Raw genomic sequence first — 24,561 nt, 5'->3', positions numbered from 1 at the left:
AGAAAGTTCACTGTACTTTCATTTTTTACCGACTGTAGTTGAGTGTGGTCTCACGTAAAGAATAATATGATTTATATCTAGATTTAGGCTGGAAATAAAAATTGTTGATTGCTAATTTGCCTTATTTCTGATACTGAAATAATGTAGTCACTATGTTATTATTTTAAAAGCTGGTAAAATAAATTGTGCAGTAATACATTGATGTGTTTTCCCCATTGATTGAGAGCAGTTTTTTAAGTCATGATGTTAGTTCATATCACTCCCGTTAATTTACAGGACAGATGTTTGTTTTTTTACAGACTTCTGCTTCTCAACACACTAGACTCACAGTGTGGATAAATGTATTGCAGCTTGACGACTGCAGAGGACCCACTTGCTATAACTAGTCTCAAATCACCTCAAGACTTATGTTCTAGGACTCTCTTCCCAGCCTGAGAGTCGTAATCTTTAATGGGGTTAGGCGATAAATCAAAAGGCAATGTGGGATTTTTAATGTGACAGGACAGTGAACAAAATATTGTTGAGCTACTCAAATTTATTGTTGATTCTTTTTTTCCCTCTAAATTCTCAAATATATTTGTTTTCCATATAAAGTACTGTTTTGCCTCTAATGATCTGTATTAAAAAACATTTTCACAAATACACAGCAAAAATGTTCAGCACAAAACCTGACAATAACGGGCCTTATAGTGATTCATACCTTCTCAATAGACTCCAGGGTCTCCGTGTATTTCTCCTCTGTCTGCTTGATCTCTGTTAAACAGCAACTCCTGATGTCAGTCTCTGCATGCTTCTGGAACGCCGACACACACACACACACAAAGACACACACACACACACTTACGATGTGTCAGCGTTGTGGGCTGACAAACTGTTGAGTCTTCAACCAGATGTAGTCAGTGCAAACCTTTGAGCGAGGTCAGTCACACATGCTAGCGAGATTGTCTACCAATTATGATATGAGTATTAGGTACCATCATTTGTTATTGAACTAAGCATGTATGCGTTCATGTAAATTTACATTGTGTATCAGGTTAAAAAGAAAAATGCTAAATTTAAGCCTAAATCTATAGAATTTAGAAAATAGAATTTCAAAGACCAACAGAAACTTTGAATGTCAAAGTTGCTTAGTACAGTTCTGTTAATTCATTAACTTGGGATCTTAAAGCTAAAAGAAAAAGGCAATTTCACACACTAGTAGCCCAAAGAAGGCAACATGAGAGTATTTTTGGGACTTCAATGCCCAGATTTTACTGTGACACAGTGTACATTAAATATAAAGCTAAGACTAGCAGCCTTGCATAGCACACAGACTACTAGACAGGGGAGTGTGTGTGGGGGGGGGGGGGGGGGGAAGCTAGCCTGACTTTGTTCAAAGAAGCCCAGTAATTAACATTAATCCAAACTAAAACTGTAAAATGTACTTGTTTTAATGTTATGGGTTACCGGCAACTTCAGTGGGAACGTTAGCCCATGACTGAACTGAGTCGACCGAGAAATAGTTAAGCATAACGTTGAGAACAACTTTTAAAAAACAGATTAAATAAACAAGATATTATGTAAATAAGATTGTATGCTAGGTTATGCTAATCGGCCACTGGCTCTATGGCTTCACGTTTCATTAACATACCGACACGAGAGGAGTATTACATTTTCTTATAGCTCTCTCTCATTTGCATATTTCATGAAATGTCACACTATATTTCATGAAATATCACACTATATTTCATGAAATATCACACTATATTTAATGAAATGTCACACTATATTTTTGATGCAGATGGTAACTAGATACGTCACGTGCCAATCTCAGTAATGACAAAGCAGTGAAGTCAGAGAGAGGACTGACCGGAGGAGGGACGGCTTCCGTCTTCATCAGGTCCTCGTAGATCTCCCCTCCATCTTCGTCATCATACACACAGTCATACAGATCCTCCTCATCCTCCACCCCGTTCTCGCTGCACCACAGACGACAGAATAAGACACAGGAAGCACATTACGTCAGACAGCTGTTTGAGTGTGACTGCTTTGTCCCCCTCATGACAGCCAGATGAAAGGTTGACGCAAACAAACACACACTTTGGTTTAACAGTCGTGGATTTCAACACTATACTACAAATCTTGTTAGACAGGGACATCACCTAATCCATCGCTGTGAAAGTACACGCACACACACACACCTCTACACACACACCTACACACACGCGCGAGTAAAGACTGTTATGTGTGGCGCCACCGGGACTGTTCTGACTGCTCGCATAGGAGCCAATTACTGCGCCTTTGCAACTCCACTAACACGACACGACTCAGCAAGTTCTTGCACTTTGTTGCCTGTGTACCTGGCGTGTTGTTTTGAACAGCAGGGAGTGATATTCTTAGTTGCAGGATACGATAGCACTCATTGTACTCAAGTGGCGAGATACCCCTGAGATGAATACAAGAACAAACACGGGCCAACGATATTTCAAGACACTAAAAGTAAAAAATAGATGAATCAAAATGACTTTTTCTAATTTATAATCCTGCGTCCCTTTGTTAATTGTTCTATAATTCCTTAATATTTGAGTTATACACAGCATGTGTTATCTAGACAATCAAATGAGATTTGGGAATACCTGCTAACCCTGGCCAGTAGCTGCTGCCACGTCAATGTCACAGTAGGAGGTGTGTGTTTGAATCTTAGTAAACTGTGTTTGCATTTCCTAAAGGGCATGGCTAATTTCTGTCTCAAGATAAAGACACTCTAACTGTTGTAAGTTTAGTTTTAGAGTTTTAAGGCTGTGGAAATTATTAATCCACTTCTTACTACGAGTGAAAACTTGAACCGTTTTGTTTTGATTTCTCAATAAGACATTTCTGTATTTCTTTCCACTTATCTCACTGGTGTTAAGTGGGTAAGGCTTCAACATCTTTGAGTTATGTTCACCCTATGGTATGTAAATGTACAGGAGGGGGAAAAAAGGTTGAATTTAATATCTGTTTAATGGATTACATATAATAAAAGTTCTGCATATACCTGATCCATTTCTTTTGTGGAGCGTCAAGCCACCTTGATGGATCTTCTAAATAATGAGATTTTCTCAAGGGATCAAGAAGCAGCTCGTCACTGAGCTGCTGTTGCATCAAAGTAAATTAAGCCAATGATGAACCAGAAAAGAAGCATGACAGGCAGCATACAGAACATGCTCTTTATCTCATATAATAGCCTTTGAAAAGCCTAAACATTTATGTGTCGGCCGTGCCTTCTGACTAGTGTTAAGAGTTCAGACAGTTGGCTCCAGATGGTCAACGGAAGGGGAACGTTTGCTGCTGGACACCGAGCAGACGGGAGTTGAGAGGTGACCTGCTCAGTGTCACTCCCACCTCCGATCCACTGCTGGCTGCTGTCTGACTGCTGTTTTCCTCACTGTCACTGACTAGTGGGCCGCTTCCTTCTCCGGGAGCTGTCAGCGCTGAACACAGACCAGAGCACCGCGTCAGCGTTGGCCTGCCCAACAGCATTTGTACTGTAAGATGATCCGGATGCACTGACCTTTATTACTACACAAGCTTCAGCTCTGCTCTTCAAATGTAACTCAAAACCAACCCCTATATTTTCCCATCAGTGTTAATGGTTTGTGCTTCTGTCTTGAAAGATCCATTCACCATTCTCACCAACAAAAAACAAAAAGTATTATGAATCAGAAGGCGACTTCACTGGCTGACGAAGACATTCGCTTCAACGCGTACACACTTTCGGAATCAGCTTTTAATGCTGCATTACATTTGGATAAAAGGGTGTGTGTGTAGTTGTTTGTGTGTGTGTGTGTGTTTGTTTGTATTGTGACTTTGCCTACTTATTAGCTTTTATATTTGTTGTTTTGGTGAAGTTCTTTTAGAATAAAATTGTCAAACATCGATGTTTAGCTCTCACCATCCGTTAACGGCATCCGGCTTGTCAGCAGACTGCAAGACTTCAAATGTTATGAGAAAACAATGAATTTCAGTTCATTGTTCAGGTTAATCAGATTCCCCTAAAACAATTCACTCTAGTTCAAATGGGCTTTAGGGGTATTTGTATATGGTAAAATATTTCATTTAAATCTGCAACCCTTTCATATGTGCGTGGGAAACAATATGGTGTGAAAACTGGCTGAAAACAAAACGACTCACGGCTACACTCATAAGAGAGTGGGGAGAGCGCATGCTGAAAGCTTTGGGAAGACGTGGCTGCCTTCCAGTCCACACTCAGGGAGCAAATGTTGTCTACGCCCACAAAACAGCCTGTAGATATTTTGTTTATGTGGTAATGACGCGTGGGAATAAGTGAACAAAGAACTTTTTTAAATGAAATTCCGGTGAAAATCTTCATAAGTTGGTAAAAGAGAAGTGTGGGTGTCACGCACGTGGGCGTGTTTAGAAGAGGAGACGTACTCTATAAGGTCCTCCAGGTGGTTGTAGATATCCTCATCTTCGACACTCTCTTCAGATGGATAGGGCCTTTTCAAAAGGGAATCAGAAAGCATCATCATAGATTACCTCATGGATTGTGTAGTCCAACAGTGTAATGGTCTCACTTCCACATACCTAATTCCAGTTTGTTGTGCGATCGCCGTGTGGGAAAGTTTAGAGAGTGTGTCCATAACCTGCAATGGGAAAAATAATATTATGTTATCTCACGAATATTATTTACATCGTGAAGAACATTCAGAGGCTGGAAGGCAAGACGTGTGACTGATGAAGGTTTACTGCCTGGCTCTTGGTGCTCTGTGGGTGTTGCATTGCTGAGCGCGAGCACATGAGGGCAGCATTCTCACACGCTCAGGCACACATACTGCAACCGTCTGCGGATGTGAGCGCCATAAAACGGACACGCTCACGCTGCATGGGAGCTAATCACTAGCTGTATTCTGAAATATAAACAATTCATACATTTATAATCACACATGGGGGGTTTGTTTGTACATTTGAGCAAATGTTAAGTTGCCTATTGATTCACAACACGCATACATCCCCTTCAGATACATTACGACATAGAGGGGAGCAGTGAGAGAGAAGAATGACTCATTGGACACACAGTCGCAGCAGATCAGAGTCACATGAGCCAATCAGCACTTGATCGTGCTGTGAAGTTATCCACATGCACGCGTGGGCCGACATGATTGCTATTAGTATGTCATTTCACGCTGCTGTGCTCAGTCCTGCCTGTGCCCTTGACCCCCTCTCTGTGTGCGCTCGGGCGTGTGTGTGTTTGTCTTGTTTGACTAATCACCGGTGCTGCTCACCTTCCAAACGAGTGATACACTTCAAGTATGTGAGTCGAGCAACGCTCGTTCCCGAGTTTTATCTGTAACCTGGAAAAAACCGCCCCCTCAGAGCCTCTTTGTGGGGGTCATCTGTCCGCTGACATAACGGCGCTGACGTGCCTGATGAAAACAGGCCTGCATGTTCACACACACACACACACACACAGATGCAAGCGCAGATACATCTGGCCCGGAGCACAAGCTCTCAGAGATCAATATTGATCACACAATTGGCTTCCCCTTCCCCCACTGGAGAGCAGAACACACGTGAAGACAAAATGATGTCCTTTCCGCTCTAAACTATGACACTGCTCCAGTGGAACTATGAATGTGACACGTGGGGCGTCAGTGATTTAAAACAAATGTTTGGCTAATGGTGGACCGCTGACGATCGATGGACTCGAGACATTGTTAGTGTCAGTATTTGGTGTCTTTAACCACAGGGAGTTCTAATACATAAGCAGACGAGTGCTCGTCATTTGCACAATATGTGATCAATCAAAAGGCATCACGTGCATTGAATAGAAAGTGGACGACAGAGGCGGCGGTGCATCGAGTTAAGCGGTCTCTGATCAGAGGGGAGAGCAGCTGAACAGCAGCGGGATGGTTACACATGGCAACGACGCACCGCCGTTACCTGCCTCAACAGCATCTGAGATGTGACGTGATGAAGGTGTCAAGGAGAACACACACAGAATCGTATTGAATATATTTATTGTTGGACTGTGAATGCTGGGAGCCATGTGCACGGCTGGGACAGAGTTGTTCCTCTCTTCCTACCTGGGAACAAACGGATAGAAAAGTGAAGAGTGACAGATTGAACAGATCGAATTGTATCAATGTCTGAATGCGTGCATATAAATACACATATTGCCAGACTAAAGATTGCAACGACTTACCTCTTCCTGGCTCTCTTCCCAAGGTGTTCGGGCAAAACATTTCCCCAGGCGCTTGAGCACCCATTTATAGTTCCAGGAAGTACCAAGGTGGGAGGAGGGAGGTGAAGCTATGTGTTACTTTGTTTATTTAGATGAATTATGTGTCGATCATTTATTATATTTATAGGGTTTGTAAATATTTGTAAATTATTATTGATATCTTTGTGTTGGGGAAATCATGTAGATATGTATTGTACAAATATGGTTGATATATATAAATATATATATATATATATATATATTAGTGCTGTGAAAAATAACGCGTTAACTCAGTTAATTCAATTACAGGTTTAACTAGTTGTTTTTTTTAACGCATTTAACGCATGCGCAGAATGAGCTTCCAATCCGTCTGTTGTTGGTCGTCAGGACGAAAAAAAAGTCACTTGCAAAATGAGCTTCCAATACACCTCTTCAATCTGAACTATGTCCGCTCTCATGCAGACGGTCGTGCTGTTCATCGGTAATGATCCTTCCGCAGGTTCATTACTTTTACTTCCTGTAGATCAGGGTCTCAACACGTCGATCGCGACCTGCCAGTCGATCGCGGCGTAGTGTTGGTAGATCGCATGACATTAAAAAGATTGGCCCGCCCCCTGACATGTTCTCTATAGCACGTCTTTGTTCTTTTATTAAACTAAACGTCTGTTGTTGATCGTATCTCCACAGCAGCATGTCATTTCTGTCTCTACGCGTTGCGTTAACACTTATCGATCTCCGTCTCGCGCGCCACAGAGCTCCGTGCGCGCGCATCGGGACCGAGCAAAAAAAAAGTCACTTGTCAATCTGTCCCCGTGTCCGGGCCGGTGAGGTTTCAGCTTTGCAGCGGTGTCCCCGCCGTCCCTTTCATCACGGCCCAGTTCATGAAGAAAACCCACACAGTCAGTTTGCCTCAGCAGCTGCTAGAGGAAGACTAGAGGCCTTTAGATTGTATCATGGTGGAGTTAATGGTTGACAAACAAGAGAAAAATGTTCTGTTTAACCCTCCTGTTACCTTTACATTTACTAACATATTTTACCCTCGGGTCAATTTGACCCCAGCAATTAAAACCTCCAGAAAATTATTAGAATTAATATTGCTTCCCAAGTTTAAGTGTGAGGTACTTTATGTTTGTTTATTGACAACCTAAATAGCCCTTTAAATAAATAAAAAAGTTGATATTTCTTATATGTTTGACACAGTGAAAAACAGCCTGGGGTCAAATTGACCCCAAAGAACACCGACATTAAACATTGAATGGGGTCAAATTGACCCGAAAGGTAACAGGAGGGTTAAACATTCTGTTTAGGATGAAGATGTATTAATGTTCCATATGGAAGAAAACTGCTAAATAACTGCTGAGTTGCAGCACCATTGTATAGAAGAATGTATAAATGCATATATCCGTCTTTTGTCATAAATCTCTATGTTCTCACAAAATATACCGAGAATATCGGTAATATGTGATTAATCATGATTAATCCACAAAAACCTGTGATTAACCCGATTAAAAATTTTAATCGTTTCACAGCCCTAATATATATATATACTTAACGGTAGATCGGTGCAAAATGAATGAAGCTTCATCTGTAACCTCGTCTGGACTCCTGATTACATTACATTACATGGCATGTCATTTAGCCGACACTTTTATCCAAATCTCGGTCATGTTAACAAACATCATGAGACGAGGTAGCACGAATGTTTCAGCCCTGCATGAACACTAAGGTCAGTCTGGCTGATGCACCCGGACAGTGAGACCAGCGTCCCAGTCCAGTTCATTCACACTCAACTCAACACACAGCGCATGCTCAGGAGCCTCTTGTTGATTGGTTGCAATCCAAACACAGGCGTGAATGAGTGCACTGACTTCATCATCTACAACTCAAAGAGGGTCTTCCTCCGTCCGGTTATCAACAGTTATCAGACACAGTTGATAGAGTTCTCCCTGCAAGAACAAATGAAGGGCATGACATCCGGAGGCCAGTTGGCAGATGCAGCGTGTCCGACAGCTCCAGATCCACTGCACGCTGAACAGAGCTTTGGAAGCTTTCCCGTTTTTAGCTGGCAGGCAAGTTTGGGCGACGAGTGGAGCGCTTTTTGGCTTCATTGGATACATGAGTCACTCTCATTCGCAATAGAACTGGCCATCTGCAGACTAGCAAGAGGCGTCTCTGAAGACTCACGTGTTACACCCACCAGGGGGGTCGCACCGCTGTTCAGAGAAAACAACGACCACAAGGGAAATGAGAGGTTTGATTCCAATAGGTTCATCATTTTAGCTTGGATACAAAAACAAATATATAGACGATCCCTGCAAAAGAATTAGCTGCAAAAAAATGCAACCCTCGCAAGGACTCCAGTGCTGATCGGGTGCAGCAGCTGTTCTTTGAAGCCACTCTGAGCAACTGTGTCATCATAGAACAGCAGAAAGCAGCCCCCCTACTGTAAGACATTATCAAAGACTTCAAAATATGAACAAGTTATAAAGGGCATGCATTCGCTTTGGTGTCCAGAGAGTGCACGTAAAGGGGAGGGCACAGGCTCAGAAGAGTGCTGATGCAAGGGGACACCGGTCCTCTGATGGAGGCTAATAAACCCACCCTGTACGACCTCAGCAGCACCGCTGGAGCTAATGATCCACACCACAGCAAATTGAAACAGTAGATAGTGTGTCAGTCTGTGTGTTTGTGTGTGTGTGTGTGTGTGTGCTTGGATGGAGATGCGTTAATAAATCTCTGTTTATTTATAAATTTGATAGACAGTGCAAGTTTGCCCTGTCTATCAAACTAGAGCTATTTACATTTAACTACAAGTGTAATCATACTATGCAGAGAAACCTCAAGTGAAATCCCAGATAATATACTGTGCATACAATGTTTTTGCATGTTTAATTTTGCAATCAATAAACAAAGATCAATATTGGCCTCATTCATCTGTCCACATGGAACAATCTGTCCTCGGGAAGCGAACAAAGAATATTTCTAATGTCTGTGTAACATCCTGTTCTGTGTCTCCTGTGTTCCGTGTCTCCTATATCTCCTCTGTGTCTTCTCTGTCTTAATTGTTTAATTCCCTGCACCTGCCCTCAGCCACTCTTGTCTCGTTACTGTCTGATGTCGTACACCTGTTTCCCCCCCCCCTATATATTATGTCAGTCTTTCCTTTGTCTCCTGTCGGATTGTCGTCTCTAGTTCCGTGTCTTTTTCCCGTCGTCGTATCTGATCCTGCCTGCCCTGACCGACGATCCTCTGCCTGCCCCTTTTGGACCTTGTTATTTGTAAACTGTTTTGTCTCATTAAAGAGTGCTTTTTTTGTTATTTATATTGCGTCCAGCCTGTCTGTCTGCACCTGAGCCTCACCCCGTCATAAAGACCTGACAGAATATATAGGGGGGGAAACAGGTGTACGACATCAGACAGTAACGAGACAAGAGTGGCTGAGGGCAGGTGCAGGGAATTAAACAATTAAGACAGAAGACACAGAGGAGATATAGGAGACACGGAACAGGGTGTTACAGTCTGACCACCTCGTTATCTATTGTCAGACCACGCATCTCGTGCTGGAAAGCACCTCAAGAAGATCGGTGACGCATGTTAGACATGCCAGCAGTTCTGTTGGTTTCACACACGACCCAGCACGCTGTCCCAGTTTCCTAAACTCTTTTATTCCTCCTTTGTCTGGCGTAGCCTCCCAAACCAAGAAGAGGAATGCTTTATTCCTGTTTACAGATTCTAATTGAGGTCACCTAATAAAATCAGCCTGGAAAGTGGCGCTTAACTGCAGCGTTTTAAAAAGAAACGGTATGAACTGCAAGCGGTGTCAAAATGGCAAAAGACCCACTTAGCTTTATTAGTTCGTCTGGCACATTTAATGCATCCTAAATAAAAAAGCAGAATTGTAATTTTTCACTGCAGTCTTGGGTAATTTGCCAGAACTCATCACTCTGTGTCCGTAATCTTGTCCCAACCAGTCCGAGTTTCACGCGAGTCACTCCGTGATTATCTAACTGAGGCTGACCAGGGATCAGCTGTTTGCTGTAGGGTTTTCTCACCAGCGCATGAGACAAACCAGTAGGGAAATGGGTGGTGTGGTTGATCCGACCACAGCAAAACAAGCAGGTGTGAGAGCACCTTCACACCGTGTCAGCATCATCTGCAGCCCCGTGCTGACCGTTATTCCGTGGGATTTTCCCACTTGATGCTTTAGAGCAGTTATTTCAAAGACTTCCTCACACTGTTCAGTTCACTGAGGTCTTGGGAGTTGACGGCTTTAGTTGTCTGCACAAAAGACCCTTAAGTGGACGAGTGTGAAGGGTTTCACATTCAATGATGTTCCACGCTTGTTTAGCCTGATAGAAAGTCCTCGCTGCACCCGTGAAATAACTAAAAAGCTTCAACTTTAAAAAAGAAGATGTTGAATAAGGTTGAAAATAAAATGTGTAAATGTCTTTTATTTCATCATGAATATCATTCATCAAGATTTGAACATGTTCACAGTTCACACTCAATTAATCTCTCTTTTTTTGAAAGCCAAGGCTTTGATAAAACTTTCATGAAAAGCAGGAAAGGAAGTCCAGAATGTGGTGTTTGTGTTTCAGGGAAAAAAGTGAAAGGCTCTTCACACACTTTCAAACTGTTTCTCTGTCGAAACACGGCATTTAACAGCCGTCTCGCTCTGTTATTGTGCCTGGTGGCAAACAATGGATGTTAAATTCACATTAAAAAACACAACATTTGCTTAAAAACACACAACGGAGAAAGCAAATACACAAGTGTGTCTGTGACTTTAGATGGTTTTGCACATGAGGTTGATGGTTGTTATTCTCGCTTATATGCATGTGTGTGTAGTTGTGTGTGTGTGTGTGTGTCATTTTAACAGATGCAGCCGGTGTATAAAATTCCATCCACATACAGGGTAGCCAATAAAAGCCTGATTGGCTCGGAGAGAGAGACTAGCTAATGTTTGGCAATCAGTGCCACGGCTCATTAACGGCCATAATACATAATTAGTGTGCTTGGATTACACAGACGTGTGGCTGTTTGGAATGCGACACACGCTTGCCACTTTCTCTTTTCTCTCTTTTTCTCAGTCTTCATTGCCTGCACCACTCAGTGCTCATCAAACATCACTTTACCTGCTTCCAGCTCAAAGGACAGTGGAGCTTCCCTTTTCCTGCCTACAGATCTTTTTCTCTGGGTTTCGATCTTTTTCTCTGGGTTTCTTTGAAAAGCCGTCCGCATGAAAGAGATTTTAGGGTGAAATTAATCTGTAAATGCCGACATCACGCAGATGAGGATAATGGGAGAAAAATGGGACTTTCGGAAAATAAAGACACAAGCCCACTCAGATACAGTGAGAGGCTGGATGGTGGTAAACTTCAGAAGCTTTCTGCCTCAAACTTTCCCTTTTCCACTCGTTTTCAAAGACCAATAGATGTTGTCATTAATCTGTATTAATGTTTATGTTGTCACAAGACAAAATTCGACATCGCGATCGTGGCTTCACCTCAGGTCCTTGTGAAATCAAAGCTCCATTGTTCCAATATCATCTGAAGTGATGTGATCACAGCTGTGCACGACTGCTTGCAGCTATGGGGGGTTCTTGTTTTGTGGACGCCACGGCACTGCCTGAATATATATAAAACATGAAGTCAAACGGGACTCAAAGTGATAACTGGAGCAGAAGTCAGAGTTTTTCTGCGCCTGGCGGCCCAACTGATGACATCACTCACAAACTTGTGCTTTGGAACAGAATCTGTCCCAGAGGAGGACACTCCCGGTCCTCCTAACTATGTCGCACTCTTGCTCCTCCTCTTCAGTTCGGGGGTTTGCTCCGCTGCAAAGAAAAGTTAACGCTTGTTTGCATGCTTTGAGTTTCTGCCTTCATCGCTCTGCCTCTTTATAAGGTCAAGAACAAGGACATCATTGCTGTCCAGGTAAATCACATCAACCTCCAGAGAGCTCAGCCCCTCAGGAAACACACACACACACACACACACACATAGACACACCCTGCTCAGCAGGCTGCTCACAGCTGACCGGTAGTCCACCAGCAGTCATACCATACAAACAAAGAGCTACAGTATGTATACGTGACATACATACAGCACAAGTGGCTGTCAGCAGGCTTTCCTTGTTGGATTGTTATAGCACTTATTGCTACATCAAAGAGAAACTACAATCAATGGAGCTGCTATACTGTATTATATGAACGAATGTGTTGGTTTTGGTTTATGCATGAAAAGTTATAAAAGCAAAAATGGGGTTTTGAAGGGATAGTGCCGCGGTGTACTTTCATTTGACTTACAAGGGACCGATTTGATTAAAGGAGAACTGAACCGATTAGTCGTTTAATCAACTTGTAAACAAACACAAACAATAACTCTTGATAATTAATTCATCGTTTATGCTGTTTATCAAGCAACAATTTTCTAAACACATAATTGTGTCTTTTCTTCATCCTACGTTATGTGAGAAAAAAACTGATCTTTTGGGGGGTTTGGAGTATTGGTTCGACGTAACAGGCTAATCAGATGACGTCTCTTTGGGCTTTAAGTAATTGTGGTGGCCATTTTTCACTGCGTGTTATAGGCCAATCGATAGTCAGTCCTCGCCCCAAACAAAGGATTGGTGCTGCAGCAGAGGAAGAGATATATCCTGGATCTTACAACTCAAATAATACAACCCAATAACCTTTCATTTGTACCTCCCTTGCCTGGCAAATGGCAACATTCTTCAAGCTCCACATCTGGAGTTCTTAACACAGAATTTCTGTCCAAAACGCTGAAGAATTGAAAGAAATGTCTCAAGCTCAGGATAACTGTGATGACACCACTATGACATCATATGGTGACATTTTTCAGACTTCAAAAAACTATTTTCAGAACGACACAGGACATTAAACAGCTATTTAAATAGCTTAAGTAGTACATGACAGAACATCTTTCAGTCGAGAGAGAATCTCTGTGTGCCTTGTCTGAACCGCAGCGTCACAGACTGAGGATCGATGATAATTTTCTCTTCCTTCAGTAGAAACCTGCTGATAACTGAGGAAAATTCTCCACTCAGAGATAAAAAGAGGTGTCCCACAGCGTTCACTGCTGTTATTATCGTTGAATCCATTGTGGCAGCCATGCTAAAGACATAACCTCATCCCTCCGCCCACTCCCAAAACCAAACCAATTGACAATACAGTCTCCATTGTTTCATCACGTTGACATGACGATCTCGTTCCCTCGCCGCTGAAACACTATCCTGCCGTTAACCGAGGACGAAATGAGGCAACCGGGAGGGAAGGTAGTCTCCCGGGAGGGTGTTTCAGCTCGAAGATATAAACTCTGCTTTTAAGAGTCCCTCAAACAACCAATGTAGTGAAGTTATCGGGATGCTGTTTAAAAGCTGCACATTTCAGCTCCTTGTAGACTCGTTTGGGGAGCCAAGACATGAAAGGCTCTCCAAAAGCCATTACCAAGTGTAAGAGTGAGTTTGAGTGGGTTGTCTGTGTTGTAAACGATGTCCTGAGGCATCAGTGAAAATCCATATGGACATTCCTCAGGATTCTTATTTTCTTTCTTCCCGGAAGCCTTTGATGGCTGTCAGTCATGGACCCCTACACTACAGGTTTATTTCGCCCTGCCTCGCCCCATGGGACCTCAGGATTGACATGAGGGGACAACTAAATGCTAAAATCAGGTCTGGGGATTTACTCCCCTATTGCATCAGCAGGAGGACATAAAGAAGATATGGCCACACTCTATACGTAGTCAATCTAGGCAGGCTTTGAGTATGTTGTTGAACTTTCGTCAACTCAAAGGTGTCATTAGGCTCGTTCCAGATGAACTGCGCTTCACCTGGAAGATAGACGCCAGCAGGGGGCGTCGACAAAGAAACTGCAGACACAGGAAGAAACAGTTACTTCCTGTTAGACTCAATCTGTTTACAGGTCTCGTTCATGATTTATTCATATGCGTTTATGAATATATATTAATGTAGAATTGTGCGTGGATCTGCATTGTATGCTGTATTTTTGTTCTGTTTATGTCTGTCTGTGAAACACTTTGCTGCTCGATTGGAAACGGGTTGTATAAATAACCTTTAGATTATTATGTGACACAAATCTAACCAGCATGCATTGTGCGCCGATCGATTCTGCGCAGAATGAGTCTAATATGTGTCGGTAACCTGTGTGTGTGCTGGTGGACATTGTTCAACAGTGCAATGTTCAAATAGAGGCCAAAATGTATTCAAACATTTAAAGATAAATTCGTTGTGAGATGTGGGAAGAGAAATCCACAAAGGGTTTAGTTTTAAGTATCACATTTCTGGGGGTAATCGTACCCTGAAAACTCATTACAAAGTCATAGATTAATGAACTGGTTGTTTCCCATGTATCGTTTACTAATATACTAAATGGTTAAGTATGTTTCTTTTCTTTTTTCTTAAAACTACTTTGAAAACAGCTGCATGATGATGATAGCAGCATTTGAATGTCAGAGGCAGAGTAATGTAGCCATTTTTAAACTATAGCTGTATGAAGTTCTGTTCTAATTATATTTAAAATGCAATTCATTGAAAGTGTTTTTTTTCTTTCCAGCTGCTGAAGTATTGAAAGAAAAGTCTGCTGTTTTTTTTTTTTACTGCAGACATCTAATCAGGAAGTGATTAACACCTGGGACACCAGGTGAATGCAATTAACTCCTTGAGAGGAAAGACAAGCCAGGAGGTCTGAACAGTGAGAAGCCCTCGGTGGAAACGGCACTTAGCCGGGTTGAAGAAACCACACAGAATAAACCCCTGTCTGTTTGGCTAGTTGGATAAATTAATGAGAAAAAACTTCTCTGATATATTTAGATAAGCCCTGTACAGTTAGTGCCACCATGATCCCCGGCAGCTCAAGCGCCGTCGTTTCCCGGCCAACAGACGGCACTTACAGCATCTGTGGCTCGTCTGTACTTGCGCTCTGATTTATAACCTGCGCCGGCTGGAGGTAAACAAAAGCTGAAGCGGGGTTATCCATCTTGTTGCACCTCGCGCCACTATTCATCATGGTAGTTTACATGTCAGCCATTTTATTGCTCGCCTCCGTCGATGCTGGATCATAGCGTTGACCAGAGCCATAACAGGCAAATACTCAAAGAGATGGTGCCATAAATATAAATCTTCATTGGAAAAAACTAAACAAGTAATTTGTGTTATTGGCTCAAGACATTGAAAGCCTGGAAAGTGAATTGAGAAGTCCAATATTCTAATCCTTTAAATCATGGCTGTCAGTCCTGCACGTCTTATGAATTTGAGGTCAACTTTCTTCTTTATTGGCTTTTCATTTATTTCATTTATTTATATATCTGGTTTAGCGTATTAAAGATGCAGTCTACAGGACTAATAATATTAATAATGTAAACTCCTCTGATCACTGGGTCAAAACGCAGGGCCGCAACAGCAATATGAGCGTTCACTCATCGTAGTCGTTATATTCTGATGTGAGTTGTAGTTAGTGTGGGAAATCTTCTTTATGTACAAAATGTGGCGCATCAAAAAACGTCTGATGAAATATCAAACTGGCTACAAAACAACGACAAACAAGCACACAGACAAAGAGAGAGAGAGAGAGAGAGCGAGAGCTCCGGCCGCTTATAGCCAGCATGTCACATCTACTGTGGCAGAAGAGGGTTAGCGTCACTTTGCATTGCCTGAGGAGTTCCCGTTCTAATGAACAATTAAATACGTTTCAGTCGCTGTGCACATTCCTCACATTAGTCATGCGGTTGCGTGTGTCTCAAATATGGCACTTTGGAAGCCTTTTACATCCATTAAATAAAGCTTAGAGAGTAACACGAGACAGAAGCATGAAATAGCGGCTGATTGAGTTTCACCGGCTAGGGAAAATAATGTTTAACTAGAGGGTGGAGTTCACGGTCTTTATGATCTTTATGACTCTACACTTTAAATCACACGGAAATTAACACGGAAGGAAGCAGTAATATCACTGTTTCATTCCAAAGATGTAATTTGTCCTACTTTGGTTTATTACTTTGAAAACACAGGACATTCCCATAAGCTTCAGCTGTAGCTTGCCCCAAGAGTGAATCTGGGGTTGACCACCCACTGGCGAGCACCCTGATCCGCGTTGAGCCGAGGAGGTGGGGCCAAGTGTGTATGCGTGTGTGTGTGTGCGTGTATATAAAAATAAAAAAAATAAAAATAAAATAAATTGAAGGTGATATCTTGCTTTTCTGTGAAACTCAAATCTCTCAAAACAATCAAAATATTAGTATGCGCATCTCATTGTCATTTACATTGATGTGCAGAAGCACAGAAAACACCACGAGATAAACCTATTGCACGGTATTACCCTGCAGGCCAGCTGGAGATCTAACATTGATGAACACTTTCCTGAAGCCATGAGCTGTAATGGATAATACGTATTATCTGCCTCTGAAGATTCTCTTAAGAGGGACATTAGAAGTCATTTCACGAGGCTCGTGCACAGGCTGTATTCAAGAAGTGGTTGAGTCACCGTGATGCACCCGTTGGTTTGTTGACTGATGTTTTGAACCGTCTCCCTTTTGGTTTCTTTTGCAACCAAGCGGCTGGAGCTACAAGTACTACCGGTCGCAGAATAAGACATTTCTAGGCGACCAAAATGGTTCCAATTAAATTGAATGAACTAAAAAACAGTGTGAAAGGGTTCAAAGTTCAAGTCGCCCCGATGGCCATTGGAAATAATTCAAGTTTCCACATTGGCTTCACCTTTCACAACATCCTGTGTCTGTTCACATTAAAAAAATAAAAATATGTCACTGGCCTGTTAATAATGTTTCTAGATACAATCTGCAGTGTCCATTAAGTCGGTACACAAATGCGGTTAAAATGATCAAATTCATGTCAACTGTTCCCGTACAAGGCCGAATGGACTCATTCTAGTTCCTGTCGTTAAACATCCAGTGGGCTTCTCATTGACTCAACTGATACTTGCTGCAGTGCTGTGATCCTCGTCCGTATGTTTCTCGTGTATTTATGTATTAATTACGAGGCTTCCTTTCGCCACTATCTATTTATATACATATTTAATCTACTGCCTGAATCCAAACTTGTGTCTCCCAACAGCCCACGTGATTCCAGCTAAACGTCACCTTTTTGGGATATTATAGAACACACAGCAGTTGGTATGATGTGCGATGGGATCTGATTTTCTGAGCGCAGAGGCTGGAGATTAGCTTTTAGAAATGCCTCCACTTTGAATGACAGCGCATCCATCCACCCACTCCACCTCCACCTCTGGGAAGCAATTCAGAGAAGAAAAGACCCCCCCAACCCCCTCATTGTGTGAGCCTTGAGCATCTGGAAAAAGCATCGTTGACATACATAAGGTCGTCTGCATGGCTTCTGCACAATCTTTACATGACAGAAAAACCTCTCCGCGAGATCGGAAGAACATGAATGTTCCTGTGAATTTGCATTCGTTGCTGTTAGCTCTGCTACGTTGAAGAGATGACAGATGCTGCCTCTGGCACCTCATGAAAGAAGTTTTTCAGACAGGGATTGCACTTGTTGAAAAAAAAAATTATAAGAAATTTACATGAAGCCGGCAGGTGCCTGAGGGAGAATTTGCATTGCCACAGGGAGAAAGTGGACTGAAGAGAGTGAAATAAACATGCAAGTCTAAACATCTCGGCTCCTGGTTGCCCATCTGGAAGACATCGCCGACTGTGGGCCATTCATGTTCGGACTCTAAATGCACCGAGTACATTCATCAGTAAGCGGGATCAAAGTTGTACAGCTCGACTCTGTAAGACTTTGAACTCCACAGTGAGCTTTGTCTGCTGTGTTTTTGAAGTCCAAGACATACGGCAGCAGTAAAAACATCCGATATCTGATGTTTCAGTGGACTGAAGAACTCTGCAATTACTAGAACTTGACAGACATTTCTGGAGGCTGTTCCCTTTGGATGGCAGAGCCCCTGAGCCGTGGTCGTGTACTCGGTATCATGGACCTACCGATATACAGTTTCTCCCTGAACTCTGACATTTCACAGATCCACAAATGTATTAAGTTTATTGATTTATATACATTAACTGCACTGTTAACTCTTTGTAGTTACCCACTAACTTGTAAAAACCGATGTCACACCAAAACAATTAGTAGAGTCCTCATAAAGGAATTGTTATAAATACACTTACTGCCAAAATTAGTGCTGTGTTCACACTAAAAGCGTTGCGAATATTTGCAACGCTTTAATTTGCAACGCTTTTATTTGCATCGCTTTTATTCTTGAACGCAGCATAACTCTGCAGCGTCTCTTTTTTTTACACTTTTATTTGAATCGTTTATAGTGACTTTTATGAGCCCCTTTTCTATTGGAATAAATCATGTGTTTTGTTGGCTGTTCGGCCACCTAACGTTATTTCCCAGCGTAAAGGTACAGAAGATTTCCCACCATCCAAATTGAAGCTGCAGGCAACAAACATTTAGTTGATATTCGAGGCGTCTTCAAGCCTCCATGTTTTCCTCTCGTCAAGGTTGAAAAGCCTCCTAAGTACCATTTGGACCATTAAAAGATGATGAAAATAGCAGTGAGAATAAACCGGTGCTATATGGATACATATTTCAGTGGAATCCAATTTGTTGTTACACTCGGAAGGGTTCAGCTTTAGGTCAACACATGGGTTAAATAAAAACAATACATCATGTCTCGGTTATAAAGGGATAACGGGTACGTCATTTGATTACATTGGTATGTTTTTTTCTGACAACCGCATCATATCTGTCAAAAACAGGTCAACAACACTGACTAAACCATCTGACTTTTTTAATAAATGGCTTGCAATATGAATCTGTATGATTGAGTCTATACTTCCAGGTAGCTCTGTATTGAAGCTCGGGGGGGAGGGGTGTGTGTGTGTGCACTTCAGTCTTTGATCCTGACCACGGTGGCTAAGCTTCACATGCTCTCTGGCTGGCTCCGACTCAGCAGTGGCCTATAAATACCTGGCATGTCTGTAACAAGGTAACCTCAAAACCCAGCGACGCTTTAAGATGCAAAGCCGTCACACTAGCAAGCAGTTACTGATCAGCTTGCACTATCAGCTCCTAGTGCTGTCAATCAATAACGAAGCAGGACGTATTCAACATCTATCGCATCTCAAATGAGAGTTATGACAACATGGAATCTGTCTTTAATTTAAACAAAACGTAGGTTGTATATGTTGTTCTGTGGTCCTGTTGACTTTGCTCAATTGTTTGCAGTGGAAAAGACTTAAAACCCCATTTATATTGTTAACATGCCTTTTCCTTTTTAATCTTTTCACTGTCAGACTACCTGCAGTGTTTATGTGTTCCACACTCAATGGGAGGCTCCCTTTGAACCGGTATGGGGCAAGGATGTACACTCTCTCTCTCTCTCTCTCTCTCTCTCTCACAAACACACAGTAAGCCACAAAAGTGGCGAGCATACATGTTGTCCATCTAGTTCCCGGAGCGCCCTTTGAAACTCTTTGTTTCTTTCGCTCTGAGTTTTTCTCAAAGTCAAGAATTTGTCCATGCTTCCTTCTTTCAAACTTTCAAGTCAGAACATTACCATTTCAAGCAGGAATATAGATTTTGCTTTCTTCAAAACAATTGAGATAAATTCAAAATGTGTAAAAAAAATACATAGAATTAACACATTTTGGACAATTACTAATGTATTCATGTACACAACATACCAGTAATGTGTTCTCCTTATAGCCACCTGTTGTTATCCAAAAACACTACTTTTACCTCGCTGATTGTAAAATACACTTAATTCAAACAACAGAAACTATGAAGACTTCAACAAGGACCAACTCTGGTTTGGGCTAAATAATCTCTTAATTTCTCCGGTTACTAATGTTTTTCCCCGACTCGTCTCTCTCTCTCTTTTGCTGGCTTCTTTGTTAGTCCTATTTAGCTCAGTCTGCCGCTGAGCGATCAAAGTCATGCCCAAAACCGTGGACAGGAAATGCATTGTGGGTCATTTAGCAGTGCAGAGGATACAAACGTGCATCCTCAGAAGGAGTTAGTGCTCGGTAGAATTCAATGACGTGTCATCCTGTGATTTCAGCCGTTTTAAGGATCTTTCCTTGACTTTAAAAAAAAAACCTCTATGTTGCACACACATACTGGCGTGTTCACACACACACACACACACACACGCACACTTTCAGGGGCCTGTGCCCGGTCACAGGAAGAGTGGGTGCTTGATAGAGCTTCTGACAGGACAACATAGAGACAAGCTCAGATAACTAGGGGAAGTCCATTTCTGTTGGTTAAAGACAATTACGCACGCACGCACACACACACACACACACTCACACAAGAGAGACTTGTTACAGAGAAATACGCCACAATATGGGAGGTAGTTTTGATTTTGACAGCCTGAGGAGGAATGGAGGACATCACACACACACACACACACACACACACACACCACTCCTTACACATGGTGTAAATGCACCATTACACCTGAAGCTACATCTGAATACAGTATATATATATATATATATACACACACACACTGACACAGAGAACCAACTCCAGAGGGGCTCGGTGGTGACCGTTTCCTCTTCCTGTTTCCTGCTGCTTACTGAGACTTGAGATGAGTCAGTCCTCAGGGGAGTCACACACATGCACACACGAGCACGTAGCCACTCACAGACGCAAACGTCTTGTTCCCACATTCTCATTTAAAATGTCCGAGAATCCCCTTCAGAATAATTGCTGTTCCTATGTGTACCACATGTAGATGCAAGGGGGACATGACTAGTAGCCTCTGTCTCCTTTCAGCCGTACTGGTGCCAATACTTCTCCAATTTCAGCTAATTTCCTAGAAACCTTGTTACAGTCGGGAGAGCGTGGCACCTAATGCTTCTCGTCCTGTCTTAATCTCTGTTCCCAGTCTTGCAGTCACCTATCTGACATCATAAAGAGAGGAGCAACAGGATGGTCTGAAAACTTAGACCACAATATGAAGTTATCAAGGACGCATGAGAGATGAAATGCTTCACTGATGTATCAGTTCAGCCCAACCTGAAGTTGAAGGGTGATTGTTTTGAACATTCTTGTGGGGGTGAATGATGGCTTCGACAGCTGGTTTATCAAATCAAGAAGATTCTCAGAAGACTTTGACCTTGTGTTTATCAGTGTACAATACAATGTAAACTAGAATGGGCCCTCGGTAGAGCGCATACCTTCGCATATCACAAGAGTGGGCATTGAATTATGAACATGTTGGCATTAGTTGCATGCCAATTGGATAGAAATTGACCGTGCTATGGTAAAAAGAAGATTTTGACCTATCCACGACCTTGACCTTGATTGATCCCAAAATCAAATCAAATGGTCCCCGGGTAATAACCAATCATCCCACCAAATTGCATGCGATTCGGTTTAAAACTTTTTTTGTTATACGAATAACACGCATACAAATAAATAAATAAATACACGGCGATCAAAACATAACCTTCGCATTTTTTATGCGAAGGTAATAAACGCTTTAAAAAGCGAGCCTACTACCGTTGTCGTAGTGTCCCTGTGCCACATATGTGATGGTTGCCGCGGCTAAGAGGTCCGGCGTTGCTCACACACGGCACAGACAGATGCCCACAATCATCCAAGAAGTGTTTTTTCTCTGACACCCTGAAACAATCAAAGAGACAATCCATCTCCCCTGCAGCTGGAAAGCAGGGAGGCCCAGAGCTCTCCGGTGGAGCAATCTTCAGCCGCCAAGGGTTGGGTCTGTGTGAGTTTTAATTTTTTAGGGGGGGGGGGGGGGGTTGCACATGTGTGTGTGCATTCACGCTCAAGTAAAGCCCGCTGATTTGAAATGTGTGATTCCAGTGGAAGCTGATGTCATGCAGTCAGTCACTCGGAGTCCGTGGTTTATACATCAAGCTTTCGAGCAAGTTCAATTGAAATGCTGTGGACTTTTCATTTCAATTCAGTTTATTTTGTATCGCCCATTATCACAAATTACAAATTTGCCTCAGAGGGCTTGACAATCTGCACACGTACGACATCCCCGTCCCCTGGACACAATAATAACTCCAAATGCATCGAGTGGAAGTAAGTAATGCATGGGAGCTTTCTCAGGCACAAACATTAAGTGGAGGTATATGCACTGTGAATTTAGAGCACACTATTTGAAAGTAATCACAAGTTGGATATTTATCTACAGTGCTGACCGAAGTATATGGTTGGTGTTGAATCACAGTAAGAAGTATGACGGTTTGATTCTGAGCTTTGACACCGATTAAACTACACACATACACACACTTTGCATTTTGCACACTGTCTATATTTTATATTTAATATTTTTATATTTAATTTAATTGTCATTAGTATTGTGTATTGTGTATGCATATATGTTATATATATACATATATATTTTATTTTATATTTTACTTTGTATACTCCTATATCTTTCATCCCTGTTTTTTTATATTTTATATTTTATTCTTGTGTGTTTAGTCTATTGGTGCTGCTACTGTGACGACAAATTTCCCCTTGGGGATTAATAAAGTATATATCTATCTATCTATCTATCTAAACCTCAGTTTATTCTCATATTTACCGGTAAATAGAAAAATGCAAATAAACGTGACAGTCTGTTAGCAAGAAACGACTCCACATACACCCTTTGACTTCCTCGCTCCAGCTACACGGTTGCAGACGATACCTCTGTATTATTGATCAGAAACAATTCAGCTCCCAGAATAACTGATAATGGTGTGCCAGTGAGCCAGCGTGCACATTACAATTGGAATGCAGCCATTATTAATATTCGTGCTTACGCCTGCATTTGAATAAAATGGCAGTCAGAGAAAGATCAGTTGAGCCGACAACTGCCAATAAAATCAAACAGATTATTGTTGTATTTGTTCATCCGAGCAAACAAACTCGCTGTGCACAGCTGCAGAAGTTTCTACAAGTAGGTCATTTTATTTATTTATGCCCAATGCACCACACACTTGCAGACATTTTTTTCATTGTCTATTTGTATCTTATTTCATGCTTTATCTGAATAGAAAGGCAATCGAAGCCGCATTTAGACCATGATGGGAAAGTAATGCTCTGCACTACAAGCCAGACGAATAGAGCTCCAGTAAGTGAGTTCACAGCTCCTTCTGAAACGGTAATTGAAGGTTCAACCGACTGACACCTATGAGGCTATAACGCTAAACCTCTTACACCACACTAGAACGACTTCTCTGGTAATGCACTTGAGGATAGCACCTGTCTGGGAGGAACCTCCAAAGGCCAACATGCTATTTTCTTAATAAAAGACAAACATGATCCGCACTTCACACATTTAATTTATTTACACTACACACATACACACACATTTCATTTTCATTTACACTACACACATACACACACTTTGCATTTTGCACACTCTGTCTATATTTAATATTTTTATATTTAATTTAATTTTACACTGCAGTCATTAGTATTGTATTGTGTATGCATATATGTTGTATATATATACATATATATTTTATTTTATATTTTACTTTGTATACTTTGTACAGTCATTGTATTATGTTTGTTTGTGTATATATATACATATATATTTCATTGTATATGCATATATATACTTCATTTTGTATTTTATATTTTACTTGTATACATCTATATCTTTCATCCCTGTTTTTTATATTTTATATTTTATTCTTATGTGTTTAGTTTATTGGAGCTGCTACTGCGACGACAAATTTCCCCTTGGGGATTAATAAAGTATATATCTATCTATCTATCTATCTATATTGACCATCCACTACACTTTTAGTCCTGAAGGCAGCTATCGAAATCCTGTAGCCCACTGTTACTGCAGCTCGGCCATGCAGGACTAAGACACACCCCGAGTATCCATTAGCTGGGAGCAGACATATGATATCTGACCACACAGATCTGCTAGAGAGCGCATGGCTGAAGGACAAAGGACGGACAGAGATGATGGAAGGGCTGTTCAGGAGATGCCTCAGCCTTATGTGGGTTTCCGTGGTTAAATTTATCACAGTCAACTGAGGAGGAAGACACTAATCAATAATCCCTCTCTGTCTGTCTCCCTCTTCCTTTGCATCTTTGCTTTCCCCTCCCCCCGTTGCTCCCATTTTCCACCCCCCACCGAAATAATCAGCATCTGCATCCACCTAAAACTGCGAGAGAGCCGGTGGTAGTTTATGGTAATAGACAAGAGCCCACTGGGACTGAGTTGACACTGTCTTTGTATGCAGAGGTTAATGGAGAGTCACGCATGAGGCTTTTAAACACGTCTGCACCTCGGAGAGATGTGCCGAACTTCTCTCACTTCTAACACGTGCCCTCGAGAGCCTCAACAAAAA

At 41.9% G+C, this 24,561-nt stretch overlaps 1 protein-coding gene across 2 annotated transcripts in view; it reads right to left on the bottom strand.

Annotated features, from left to right (window-relative positions):
- Window positions 1-24,561, bottom strand: part of LOC130206052 (guanine nucleotide exchange factor VAV3) — an 88,301-nt gene that overhangs the window by 44,260 nt on the left and 19,480 nt on the right. Inside the window, exons 3-6 of one of the 2 annotated variants that reach the window (XM_056433753.1) lie at window positions 4,567-4,625; window positions 4,414-4,479; window positions 1,850-1,958; window positions 701-793 (exon numbers count right to left, since the gene is read on the bottom strand). In XM_056433753.1, the coding sequence (XP_056289728.1) occupies window positions 701-793; window positions 1,850-1,958; window positions 4,414-4,479; window positions 4,567-4,625 (327 nt within the window). The remainder of the gene's footprint in view (window positions 1-700; window positions 794-1,849; window positions 1,959-4,413; window positions 4,480-4,566; window positions 4,626-24,561) is intronic. The other variant, XM_056433755.1, reaches the window with a different exon arrangement.

The sequence above is a fragment of the Pseudoliparis swirei genome, chromosome 16 (genome assembly GCF_029220125.1).
Source record: "Pseudoliparis swirei isolate HS2019 ecotype Mariana Trench chromosome 16, NWPU_hadal_v1, whole genome shotgun sequence".
NCBI lineage: Eukaryota > Metazoa > Chordata > Actinopteri > Perciformes > Liparidae > Pseudoliparis > Pseudoliparis swirei.
The sequence above is the reverse complement of the archived record's forward strand: the minus strand, read 5'-3'. Positions and strand labels throughout refer to the sequence as shown.